At 43.3% G+C, this 14,262-nt stretch overlaps 1 protein-coding gene across 1 annotated transcript in view; it reads right to left on the reverse strand.

Annotated features, from left to right (window-relative positions):
* Kif27 (kinesin family member 27) overlaps nt 1-9,720 on the reverse strand; it is a 75,113-nt gene extending 65,393 nt beyond the window's left edge. The window contains exon 1 of the mRNA XM_038333721.1: nt 9,423-9,720. Within this exon, the coding sequence (XP_038189649.1) occupies nt 9,423-9,720 (298 nt within the window). The remainder of the gene's footprint in view (nt 1-9,422) is intronic.
* Nucleotides 9,721-14,262: the final 4,542 nt, after the last annotated feature.

Raw genomic sequence — 14,262 nt, forward strand, 5'->3', positions numbered from 1 at the left:
ACAGCACTTTAATGATGAGTTCACTTGCCAGGGCACCGAAAGGGGAGTAGTAAAGCAGGAAAAACACCAAGAATGTGGTCAGTCACTTGGAAACCAAGTGGAGAATGTGCTGATGGGTCTAGTAAGGTGACCCAGGTGACTGGATTTAGCAGAGTGAACATCATTCAGAATTATCTCAAAAGGTACAATCTCAATGGTGGTGGAAGTCTGAATAGATTGAGTTTAAGAAAGAATGGGGAGTGGGCTAGAGAAATGGCTCAGCGGTTTAAGAGCGCTGGCTGTTCTAGAGGTCCTGAGTTCAATTCCCAGCAACCACAAGGTGGTTCATAACCATCTATAATAGGACCTGATTCCCTCTTCTAGCATGCAAGCATATGGACAGAGCACTCAAACATAAAATAAAAATAAATAAAATTTAAAAAAAGAATGGGGGAGGAAAATGAACACAGTCACACTCGATAGTTTCAGGTCCTGATGCAAATTAATTTAAAAATCAGTCTCAAGGGGCTGGGAGTTGCAGCTCACTGGGTAGAGAGACTGTCTGGTGTGCATAAAGCTCTAGGTCTGACTCCAGCACTAGATACACCAGAGGCAGTGGTGTGACCTGTAAACCTCAGCACCCGGGAGGTGGAGGCTAAAGGGGCACAAGTTCAAAGGGTTATTGCAGATTGAATTCAAGCCAGCTTGGGCTAGAAACTAGATCTGAAAACAAAACCAAACAAATAAAAACAAAACAAAACAAAATCCTGATTTCTGAAAGTTGTCATCTGACATCTATTCATATTCCATGCATGCTCCCCCAATAATAAATAAGAAAATTAAAAGATAAACTTAGGCATAGTTTTTCTGTAAAGAACTATAATGACTGGGGCTGGAGTCCAGAGTTTAATTCCCAGCAACCACATGTGCTCACAGCCATCTCTAATGAGATTTGGTGCCCTCTTCTGGCCTACAGAGATACATGTAGGCACAACACTAAATACATATTAAATAAATAAATCTTAAATAAATAAATAAATAAAGCCATCATCATTACCATCTTAAGCAACTAAGTTAAAAAAAAGAACTATAGTGACACAAAAATCATCCCCCAAACTGACAAACTACAGAAAATTAAAATTTGCATCATACAGCAAAGGAAACAATCATTTGAGTGAACAGAGTACAGGATTACCAGCTGGGTGGTGGTGGCGCACGCCTTTAATCCCAGCACTTGGGAGGCAGAGGCAGGTGTATCTCTGTGAGTACAAAGTGGGTTCCAGGATAGACAGGACTGTTTTACAGAGAAGCCCTTCCTCGAAAATCAAAACAAAGAAAGAAAAAGAAAATATCTTCTTCAACTATACAACACACAGTTATTAATATCTAGACTACACAAAGAGCTTCAAAAAATTAACAAAAAATGAACCCACCAATAAATGGACTATGAATGAGACAGACAGCTTCAAAAAGAGGACTCTGTTGAAATGGATGTCATCAAGAAAATAACTAATACTGGCGCAGATGCAGATGACACAGAACCCCCATGCACTGCTGGTGGGACACAAACTGGTCTAACCACTACAGAAATCAGAGAAACGGAATGTCTTCAAAAAAACCAAAGAGACCTACCACACGACTCAGCCATTTCATGACTGTGTACCTAACCAACAGATCCCAAGTTAACATGTCCCAGAAACTTGCAGGGGGGATGTTCACTGCAATGTTATTTACAATAGCCAAGTAGAAACAACCCAGGAATAGATCAATAATGGAATGGATTAGGAGAGTGGCTTATACATAGTGTGGAGGGTTTCTCTCTTCTTTTAGCAATAGAGAATAGTGAAGCTATGTAATTTTCAATGGGTGCAACTGGAAATATTCCAATTAAACAATTATCATCTTGAAGACAATTATCATAAGGTCTAGATTTTATATAGACACATAAGGTATCATATATGTATAGCAGACACAGTATCACATATCTATAGAAGACATACAGTATCACATATGTATAGAAGACATACTGTATCACATATCTATAGAAGACATACAGTATCACATATGTATGGAAGATACATATGGTATCACATATGCATAGAAGACACACCGTATCACATATCTATAGAAGACATACAGTATCACATATGTATGGAAGATTCATATGGTATCACATATGCATAGAAGACACACCGTATCACATATCTATAGAAGACATACAGTATCACATATGTATGGAAGATACATATGGTATCACGTATGTATAGAAGACACACCGTATCACATATCTATAGAAGACATACAGTATCACATATGTATGGGAAGACACATATGGTATCACATATGTATAGAAGACACACCGTATCACATATCTATAGAAGACATACAGTATCACATATGTATGGGAAGACACATATGGTATCACATATGTATAGAAGATATAACAGTAGAAGTGAAGCTGCCTGGGGGAAAGAGAAGACTGATCAGAAGAGGGGAAGGAGCAAGAAAGAAGGGGAAAAAGCTGTTGGGAGAATGCACTCAGATTACATTATATACTTGTAAGAAAATGGTCTTATGTATCCCAGTATAATAAAAAATAAAATTAACATTAAAAAGAAATACAATGGCCAGTAAATATTTGAGAAAGTATTCATCACCTTTAGCCATTGGTGAATGCAAATTAAGACCTTTTTGAGTCAGGTCTGTTGGTATACACCTGTAGTCTACAAAGTCATGGAAACTGAGCAACTCTACTTAATAACCATTGAGTCAAGGAAGAAATAAGAAAGAAAGAAGTCTTCCTCAAATTCAATGAAAATGGATGCACAACATACCCAAACTTATGGGACGCTATGAAAGCAGTACTAAGAGGAAAGTTCACAGCACTAAGGGCTCAAATAAAGAATTTGGAGAAATCCCACACTAGCGACTTAAATCGAACTTAACTATGGAACACACAAAACTCTAGAATAGAAAGCAACAAATTCATCCAGGAGGAGTAAACCACAGAAAACAAACTCTGGGCTGAAATCAATAAATTACAAAGAGAACAAAGAATTAATGAAATGAAGAGTCTGTTCTTTTAGAAAATCAACAAGATAAACCCTTATCCAAATTAACCAAAAGGCAGAGAGAGAACATCCAAATTAACAAAATCAGAAATGAAAAGGGGGACATAACAGACACTGAGGAAATCCAGAGAATCATTAAGTCATACTTCAAACACCTGTACTCTACAAAATTGGAAAATTTAAAAGAAATGGACAATTTTCTTGATAGGTACCATATACCAAAATTAAATCAAGACCAGACAAACTTTTTAAATAGACCTATAACCACTAAAGAAATAGAAACATGGGGGCTGGAGAGATGGCTCAGAGGTTAAGAGCACTGCTTGCTCTTCCAAAGGTCCTGAGTTCAATTCCCAGCAACTACATGGTGGCTCACAACCATCTGAAATGGGGTCTGGTGCCCTCTTCTGGCCTGCAGGCACACACACAGACAGAATATTGTATACATAATAAATAAATAAATAAATAAATAAATAAATAAATATTTTAAAAAAGAAATAGAAACAGTCATTAAAAGTTCCTCAACAAAAAAATAAAAGGAAAGAAAGAAAGAAAAGAAAAAAAGAGCCCAGGGCCAGAAAAAAAGAAAGAAAGAAAATAAAAGAGCCCAGGGCCAGAAAAAAAGAAAGAAAGAAAATAAAAGAGCCCAGGGCCAGATGGGTTTAGCACAGATTTATCATAATGTCAAGGAAGAGTTAATATCAATAATCCTCAAATTTTTCCAAACAATAAAAACAGAAGGAACACTGTCAAATTCTTTCTATGAAGCCACAGTTACTGTAGCATGATTTCTAATTGATCTTAATAATAAAAATTCAGAGTCAGATATTAGGGTGTGAAAGCTGAAAGATAGAGAAGCAGAGCAGCCAGCCACTAGTTCTTATCTCTACGACATCCTCAGAACTGACAGGGCAAGATCCTGCCTCTAGGAATCCTCAGACTGAATGTGCTGAGCCCCTGCCTCCTCCCACCTTAAAATCCTCTCTTTGCCCAGCCTTATCCCTTCCTATCTCTACCTCCCTACTGCTGGGAATAAAGGTGTGGGACTCCCAAGTATTGGGATTAAAGGTGTGAGCCACCACCACCTGGCTCTGGATCAATCTTGAGTAGCCCAGGGTGGCCTCGAACTCATAGAGATCTGTCTCACATGTTCTGGGATTAAAGGTGTGTGCCACCACTGCCTGGCCTCTATGGCTAACCAGTGGCTTAGGTCTGCACTCTGATCTTCAGGCAAGCTTTATTTGTTAGAACACTAACAAAATATCACCACAAGTTACCCTGATACCCATACCATACAAAGATGTAACCAGAAAAAGAATTCAATCTTCCTCATGAACATTGATACAAAATTTCTCAATGAAATATTGTCAAATCAAATCTAAGAACTCTCTCCACATTGATTCAATATAGTACTCGAAATTCTAGATAGAGCAATAAGGCAATAAAAGGAGATCGAGGGGATACAAATTAGAAAGGAAGAAGTCAAACTTTCAGTATTTGCAGATGATTTGATAGTATATATAAGTGACCCCAAAATTCTACCAGGGAAAGCCGGGTGGTGGTGGCGCACACCTTTAATCCCAGCACTCGGGAGGCAGAGGCAGGCGGATCTCTGTGAGTTCGAGACCAGCGTGGTCTACAAGAGCTAGTTCCAGGACAGGCTCCAAAGCTGCAGAGAAACCCTGTCTCGAAAAAAACAAAAAAAAATTCTACCAGGGAACTCCTACAACTGATAAACACCTTCAGTAATGTGGCTGGATACAAGATTAACTCAAAAAAATCAGTAGCTCTCCATATACAATAATAAATGAGCTGAGAAAGAAACCAGAGAAACAACATTCTTTACAATAGCCACAAATAACATAAAATATCTTGGGGTAACTCTAACCAAGCAAGTAGAAGACATGTATTACAAGAACTTTAACTCTTTGAAGAAAGAAATTGAAGAAGACGCCAGAAAATAAAAAGATCTCCCATGCACATGGATCATTATGATTAACATAGTAAAAATGGCAATCTTACCAAAAGAGATCTACAGATTCGATGAAATCCCCATCAAAATTCCAACACAATTCTTCACAGATCTTGAAGGAACAATACTCAACTTCATATGGAAAAACAAAAAACAGGATAGCTAAAACAATTCTGTACAATGAAAGAACTTCTAGAGACATCGCCATCCCTGACTTAGAGCTCTGCTACAGAGCTACAGTAATAAAAACAGACAGGTGGATCAAAGGAATCGAATTGAAGACTCTAATGTAAATCCACATATTTATAACCACCTGATTTTTTACAAAGAAGTCAAAATTATACAATTAAAAAAAGAAAGCATCTTCAACAAATGGTGCTGGCATAACTGGGTGTCAGCATGTAGAAGAAGGCAAATAAATCCATATTTATCACCCTGCACAAAACTCAAGTCCAAGTGGATCAAAGACCTCAACATAAACCCAGTTACACTGAAGCTGAAGAAGAGAAAGTGGGAAGAGCCTTGGGTGCACTGTCACAGGAGAAAACTTCCTGAACAGAACACCAACAGCTCAGACTCTGAGATCGACAATTAATAAATGGGACCTCCTGAAACTGAAAAGCTTCGGTAAGGCAAAGGACATGGTCAATAAGACAAAACAGCAGCTTGCAGAACGGGAAAAGATCTTCACCAACTCCCCACATGGCAGCAGAGAACTGATCGCCAAAATATATAAAGAACTCAAGAAATTAGACATCAAAATACCAAATAATCGGGCTGGAGAGATGACTTAGTGGTTAAGAGCACTGACTGCTCTTCCAGAGAACCAGGGTTCAATTCCTGGCACCCACACGGCAACTTACAACTGTCTGCAACCCCAGCTCCAGGGGATCTGATACCTTCATGCCAATGCACATAAAATAAAGCTAAATAAATTGTTAAAAAAGAAAAACAAACAAACAAATTTTAAAATGAAGTACAGATTTAAACAGAATTCTCAACAGTAGAATCTCAAATGGTCGAGAAACTTAAAAAATTGTTCATCCTAGGGCTGGAGAGATGGCTCAGAGGTTAAGAGCATTGCCTGTTCTTCCAAAGGTCCTGAGTTCAATTCCCAGCAACCACATGGTGGCTCACAACCATCTGTAATGGGGTTTGGTGCCCTTTTCTGGCCTGCAGGCATACGCACAGACAGAATATTGTATACATAATAAATAAATAAATATTTTTTAAAAAAATTGTTCATCCTTAGCTATCAGGGAAATGCTAATCAAAACAACGCTGAGATACCATCTTATACTTGTCAAAAAGGCTAAGATCAAAAATGCTAAGAACAGCTTATGTTGGAGAGGATGTGGAGTAAGGAGAACACTCCTCCACTGCTGGTGGGAGGGTAAACTTATACAGCCACTTTGGAAATCAGTATGGTGGTTTCTCAGAAAATTGGGAATAAACCTACCTCAAGACCCAGCTATACGAATCTTGGGCATATACCCAAAGGATGCTCAATCATACCACAAGAACACTTGCTCAGCTATGTTCACAGCAGCATTATTTGTAATATCCAGAACCTGGAAACAACCTAGATGCCCCTCAAATAAAGGGAATAAAGAAAATGTGATACATTTACACAAAGAAGTATTATTCATCAGTAAAACAATAGCATCGTGAAATTTGCAGGTAGATGGATGGAACTAGAAAAAAACCAACCTGAGTGAGGTAAACCAGACTCAGAAGGACAAACACAGTGTGTACTCATAAGCTCCACTGTATTAGCTGTAAAGCAAAGGATAACCAGCCAATCCACAGCCCAGGGAAGCTAGGTAACAAAAAGGACCCTAAGAGGGATGCATGAATTTCCCTAGGAAGGGGAAATAGATGAGATCTCCTGGGTGAGCTAGGGGTAGGGAGTGAGGGATGTGGAGAGGATGTGGGGGGGGAATATGAGGGATCGGGTTGGTCGACTTGGGGGTGAAACAGAGAGGACAAGTAATGACACAGGTATCTTGGTAGAGGGGCCATTTGGGAGTTAGAGAGAAACCTGGTGCCAGGGAAACTCCCAGGAATCTACAAGGATGACCCCAGCTGAGACTCCTAACAATAGTGGGGAGCATGCCTGAACTGGCCTTCTCCAGTAATCAGATTGGTGACTATCCTAATTGTCATCAGAGAGCCTTCATCCAGTAACTGATGCAGAGATTCACAGCCAAGCACTGGACCAAGCTCCTGGAGTCCAGTTGATGAGACAGAGAAGGGATTGTACTAACAAGGGGGGGAGGGAGGTCAAGATCATGATGGGGGAACCCACAGAGGCAGCTGACCTGTACTCTGGACAAACAGCTAGGGAGCCATCATGGGACAGACCTAGGCCCTCAGCACGTGGATGACAGTTATGTAGCTTAGTCTGTTTGTGAGGCCCCTAGCGGTGGGATCAGGACCTGTCTCTGGCTCATAAACTTGCTTTTTGGACCCTATTCTCTATGCAGAGATGCCTGGGAGCTTGGTCCTGCATCAATGTAATATGCCATGCTTTGTTGACTCCCATGGGAGGCCTGCCCCTTTCTGAATGGAGGAGGAGGAGATAGGGAGTATAGATAGGAGGTGGGGGGAGGGAACGGGAAGAGAAGAGGGAGGGGAAACTGTGGTTGGTATGTAAAGTAAATGAAAATTTAATTAAAAAAGAAAAGAAGGGCTGGAGAGGTGGCTCAGAGGTTAAGAGCACTGGTTGCTCTTCCAGAGGTCCTGTGTTCAATTCCCAGCAACCATATGGTGACTCATAACCATCTATAATGAGATATGGTGCCCTCTTCTGGCCTGCGGGGATACATGCAGACAGAATAATACACACACACACACACACACACACACACACAAATAAAAAAGAAAAGAAAAAAAGCCAGGTGGTGGTGGTGCACGACTTTAATCCCAGCATTTGGGAGGCAGAGGCAGGTGGATCTCTGTGAATTTGGCACCGGTCTGGTCTACAAACTGAGTTCCAGGACAGTCAGGACTGTCACACAGAGAAACCCTGCCTCAAGAAAATGAAAGGAAAAAAGAAAAGGTGTGCTGCAAAAAAGAAAAGCAGTACAAAAGTTCCCCAAAACCCAGAACTAGAACTTCCATGTGGCTGTTATAATATTCCTAAGTGTCCTCTAAGTATCTTTTTCAGCTGCTTTTTATTTTCTAGATTATTTAGATTATATTTGTGGTTGCTCTGACATGTATGAGTGTGCACCAAGAGTGTGCCTGGTATCCGAGGAGATCTGAAGAGAGCACCGGGGTCTCCTAGTACTGGAGTTGAGATAGCTGTGAGCCACATGTTGGTGCTGGGACTCAACCCTGGTTCCGTCTTACAGTACCAAGTGCTCTAATCCACCAAGCCATCTTTCTGACCCTGGTTACCTTACTCTATGCCCAAAGGACTCAAGGACATCACGGAGACACTTGCACATCTCTGATTACTGCTGAACTATTCACAACAGCCAAGAAATGGAACCAGCCTAGATGTGCACCAACAGAAAAACGTGGTACACATCCCAGTGGAGTGGATACAGCCATAAGGAAAGTGAAACCCTGACACTTGCAGGAAGTGGACAGAACTAGAAATCACTTAAGGAAAATAAGCCAGACTCAAAAGACCAACACCACATTTCTCTCAAGTGAAGCCTGAATTTAAAATTATAAGTCTATATATGCACATATGTGTGGCCACAAAACTAGAAAGGGGATCATGAGGAGGAGGTGGAGATCTAACAGGAGTTGGGAAAAATGTCATGGAACATGTAATAAAAAGCAAAAGTGGGAACTAACCAAAGGAAGAAGGGGCTCAGCTGGAGAGAATGGGGGCATAAGATGAGGGTAGGCAAGGCAGGCCAATGATTGAGAAGAACATATAACGTGTATACCAAGATGCCTGAGAAAACCTTTTGCTTTGTCTGTTAACGTAAAAAGCTAACTGTAAAAGGCTATGAGAGGGTAGGGCCTAGTGCACATACTTGCAAACCAACTCTGGTGAGGGCTGAGGCAAGGGAATCATAATTTCAAAGACTACTTGTGCTACAGAGTAAGTTTTAAGGGCAACTGAGTGACTTTCCCTTGCACCAAAAAGGTAAAAACAAGGCTTAGGGAATCTAGCCCAGTAGCTGGTGCTTAGCCAGCAAGCACAGCAACCAAGCTCTATTTCCAGGACCTTAGACTCAAAATCAAAATTTTAAGGTCTATGATGGACGCAAACAGATGGCCACACACCAGCGTTTAAAGCATCAAGAACAGGAGCCAAGCCAAGGCTCATCAGCAGGGCAAAGTCAAACAAAACCCACGCAACCAAACAGTGCTCAGTCACAAACGAAATGAAGTTTCACACACGCTATAAAAGGGGAGATGAGAGCTGAGAGTCTTACCAACATGGCCTCCTCCAATGGTGTATGTCTTCCCAGATCCAGTTTGTCCATACGCAAAAACCGTGGCGTTGTAACCCTCGATGAGCGACAGCACTAAGGGCTTTATGCATATATTATAAACTTCATCCTGAGTGGAATTTTTGCCAAAAACAAAATCAAAAGTAAAAACTCTGTCTCTGCCAATGATAATCTGTTGGGTGTTGGGAACATCCCTCACACAAATTTGATGTTTATGAAGAACTTCTTTGCAAAGTAGAGGTCTAATTCTTACAGCGACTTTTACTGGTATTTCTTCCATGGCAGCTTGAACTTTACTGAATAGATTATCTACTTAATGTTCAGTAACAGTGTGAGAAACACCCATTTTATTGAAGATCTGGACTCCTGCATATCAAAATAATAAAAGATATAATTTAATTACTGGCTCCAGTTATGCAAATAAAACCACACGTTTCAAAGCAAAGTCTTTAGAACAGATTCTTTACCAGTACAAATTAAATTACAAAGAGTTTATCTGACTTGCAAAGTGCTTAATTAATTTAATAATTAAATAACTCAGCATTTAGGTTTGGTTCAAAATAGTTGAGGGGACTGGGGACCATGAATTGGTTAATTATAAAGCTAAGGGATAAATGCAGAAAATTTCACCTCATTGGTTTGTTTTTGTGAAGACAATCCTGACAGAATCAGTGTGGCCATATGCAGTTGAAATTCGATTACTGTAATCATTAAAAATTATGCATACACATATGGCTCATAAACAATATTCAGTCAAGTTTTTTAAAGCCTGTATATAACAGCTATTCTTCAGATTCAGTTTGGTCCTCGGAAACCTATACACTGTCAGATATAAACGAAAAACAAAAACCAACAGCAGGGAAATTTAACTGGCTGGTAATACTTAGGGTCACACCCACTGGAATTTTGAAATGTGATCAAATGCAAGGTAAGTATTGGGCCCGTGCCTTGTCATTGGCCAGGAATGGGGTCTTCAAACACCGGCTTCTCTGGACGTGGCGGAAGAGTAGAAGTTAGGGAAGCGTTCCCAGCAGATGACGGAGCTCGCAGTATCTCACGACGGCATAAAGGGCCCCGGCGTGACTGGGGAAACAGCCCCGGGCGGGCGGCGGGCACCGTATCGAGGCTTTCCCCGCCAGCCCGCCTCACGCCGCGGCCGCGCGCGCCCCGCCACCCTCCGGCCCGCGCCCCGGCCCCGCGGCTACCTCAGGACCCCGCTCGCCCGCGCTCGCCCGCCGCGTCCGCCGCTCTCCGTGGGGCCGCCGCAGACCGGTGCCGCCGGCTTCGCGCCCCTCGGCCCGCGGGCACACCGTCTGGCTCGGGACAGCCCGGGTGTTCGCAGGCCGGCGCCCCACGGAGCCTCCTTTCTCCGCCCCGCCGCGCCCACGTCTTTTGTTGTCAACAGTTCTCACGGCAACGGCACAGCACGCCTCCCGCCGCCCCTCCGCGACCCCGCCCCCCGCTGGCTCCGCCCCAAGGTGTCCCGGCCTACGTAGGCCCAGGTTCTCGCTAAAGCCGCCCACAGGGCCCCGCCCACATGGCCCCGCCCTTCGTGGAGTCCCCAGCTTGCCTCTGCCCCAGGAGCCTTCTCTGGCTTGAAAATGAATGCACTGAGCCCAGCGGTGGTGCATGCCTTTAATCCCAGCACTCGGGAGGCAGAGGCAGGCGGATCTCTGAATTCGAGGCCAGCCTGGTCTACAAGAGCTAGTTCCAGGACGGGCTCTAGAAACTACAGGGAAACCCTGTCTCGAAAAACCAAAAAAAAAAAAAAAAAAAAAAAAGAAAATGAATGCACTGGATTCCACTGTTGAGTTTCAGTCTCCAGCTACTATCTCAGGTAGCTTATTTTTTGAGACTCGGGTCTTCTGTAGCTCAGGCTACCTCCTGCCTTTGCTTCTGGGGACTAGGACCCCAGGCACCTGGCACCACACTGCTTATGTGGTACAAAGAACTGACACCAAGGGCTTTGTCCATGCTAGGTAAGGTCATAGAACCCGAACTGGTGAGTGGCGAACACCAGTATCCTCAAGACCTAGGCAAGAAGACTTTCAGCGTCAGCCGGGTCTACACAGTGATACACTCTCAGGAATTTTAAAAAAGGTGGGGTGGAACAATGACTTTCGACTTTGACCTGTCCCATTAAGAGATAAACTTGAGAACACAACATATTGAGCAGTATGAAAAAAAATTACCATGACTCAATGCATGTTTAAGTACATAAACGAAAACAAGTTTCATGAAACAATAGTTAGCTCTGCTCTTTTTCGAAATTTTAATTTTATGTGCATTGGCATTCTGCCTGCATGTGTGTCTGTGTGCAGTCATTCATTCTCTTAACACAGCCAAAGTATCTCAAGCGCCATTGCCGTATCCTGTAGTTTACTTCCTTCTGCAGATGGAGGTGTTTCTAAATGTTAACGTTGCGCAGCCTGCCTCTTCGTGGGACGCCTAGAATTCTCCTCAGACACGCCATCTCGAACACATTCAGCCGCTGTTCTGAGGAGCGCTTCACTGTCCAGGCTTCAGGGTCTCGTACACGTGCAATTCTGCTGTCGTCGTTACGTCTCTCGCTGAGACTGAATGACGGCAGATACCCGAACATAGCACCGCTTGGAAGAGTGCACGGATAAGGGAAGCGGAAGGCCCAAAAAACACTGGACAGACAGCATAGAGGAAGACTGTGGAACCTTGGGTATGACAATAACACAAGCACCTAGGACTTCCTGGGATAGGAACAACTGGAGAACTGCCAAAAATGGGTTGCTCATGCAAGCAAGCGTTGTCGGGCCATAAATGAATGATGTCTGTGTGGAGTGTGGGTCCCCTGGAGGTGGAGTTACAGGCAGTTGTGAGCTGCTATGTGGGTGCTAGGAATTGGACCCAGGTCCTCTAGAAGACTGGGAAGAACAGCCAGTGCTCTTAACCGCTGAGCCATCTCTCCAGCCCCGGCTCCTGTAACTTTTAACATTGACTACAACTCCCTAAATTGATTTCATTGGCACAAAGAGTATAGTCCAGTGATTGAACTTGTATTTGTAACATACATGGCCCAGAGTTCATTCACCATGGCTTTTTCCTCAAACAACTGATTTCAAAACTCAATAATAGAATGCAACCTACAGTTTAAAGTATTTTGGTCTTCAGTGAAGCTCTAGCTGAAGATGGGTAAGACATTTTCTACATAACAGCTACTGCTGTACCTTGGGGTCCTAGGGTTGATACTGCTCTGATGAAACATCCTGACCAAGACAACTTGGGGAGGAAAGGAAACCGTTTGTGTGGCTTACATGTCCTGAATACAGTCCATTGAGGGAAGAAGCTAAGGCAGGAACTCAAATGGAGCAGGAACCTGGAGGCAGGAGCCAATGCAGAGGCCATGGAGGGGCGCTGTTTACTTCCCTCCATAACACTCGATCTGTGGAGGCGTTTTCTCAACTGAGCTCCCTCCTCTGTGTAGCTTGTGCCCAAATGAATTAAAGGAGCCGGAACACGGGTTTAAATGTGCTGTTGGGAAGTGACAGTTGTCTCTTCAATCATCTGGAGTCTGTCCTTGAAGAAATAATGAGAAGCCCCTCTTTCTTTCCCTTCTTTTCCCTCATGGTCTTGAAGTGCTCCTGTGTGCTCTCGCTGCTATGCTGTTGGCCTGTTGTGACAATTAGCCACGGACTGAAACCTCTGAAACTGAGCCAGAGTCTTCCTGTTCCGAGGCTGTGTGAGTTATTTATCTTAGGTGTTGTCTTTGTTCCACTGTTCTACTGCTGTGCGCAGACACCAAGACCAAGACAGTATACAGAGGAAAGCATTTAAGCGGGGACTGGCTTACAGTTTCCGAGGGTTAGTCCTGGCAGGGAGCGCCTTGGCAGGCAGGCAGTGGAGCAGCAGCTGGGAGTGCACACATCATTCTCAACTGTAGGCAGAGAGGATGAGATGGGGCCTTGGAGGGCAAAAGGTGCTTATGCACACAGATAAGCACTGGAGAAGCCGGGGGGGGGGGGGGGGGGGGGGGGGGGTGAAATCACAGGCATCCTTCAAAGGAAGGAGATGCCGAACCTGCCCCTCCTGGAGTGCGAGCAATGGATGGAGTTTACAGCTGGTGTCTGATGAGCGAGGCTCTGCCCTGTATGTGTATACCAGAATTGATGGTTTACTAATCCCAGACTCTAGCCCCTAAAACCTTACTTCTGGGCCATAAAACCCACCCTTATGAGTAATGTCACTTGTAATTTATAACAGCCTAAGGGACTTCATGTTATTTCGGGGCAGGCCAATCCTGACTCCCACAGGCGTTCTGTTTACCCTCAGTCAATATCCCTGTGTCTGAGTCAACGGTCATCATTCTTGTGAAAGAAGCCAGATAGACTTTGTAAAGAATCTCAATGTAGGCCAGACAGTGGTGGCACATGCCTTGAATCCCAGTGCTTGGGAGGCAGAGGCAGGTGGATCTCTGAGTTTGAGGCCAGCCTGATCTACAGAGTGAGTTTCAGGACAGACAGCCAGGGCTATACAGAGAAACACTGTCTCAAAAAAAAAAAACCAAATCAAAGAAAAAAAAAAAACCTGTGTAATATGTCTTAAATTTGTTGTACACTTGGGAATAGTTATTATCAGAAAAGTTTTTTTTCCCAAAATTGTTCTGTGCTTAACTGTGGCTAATGTAAATGATCTGGTATCAGGGTCTAGAAGCCCTGGCCCAGCACTGGTGTCTAAAAACCTAACTAGACCAAGTTTCATCCTTGTCTATTTGCAGGATCACCACCCCACCCCACCCCCTGCTGTAAACCTTGCAGGGACCCCTCCAGGCCTGGCTTGAGCCCTGGAAACC

This window comes from Arvicola amphibius, chromosome 6, assembly GCF_903992535.2.
Source record: "Arvicola amphibius chromosome 6, mArvAmp1.2, whole genome shotgun sequence".
NCBI classification, from domain to species: Eukaryota; Metazoa; Chordata; class Mammalia; order Rodentia; family Cricetidae; genus Arvicola; species Arvicola amphibius.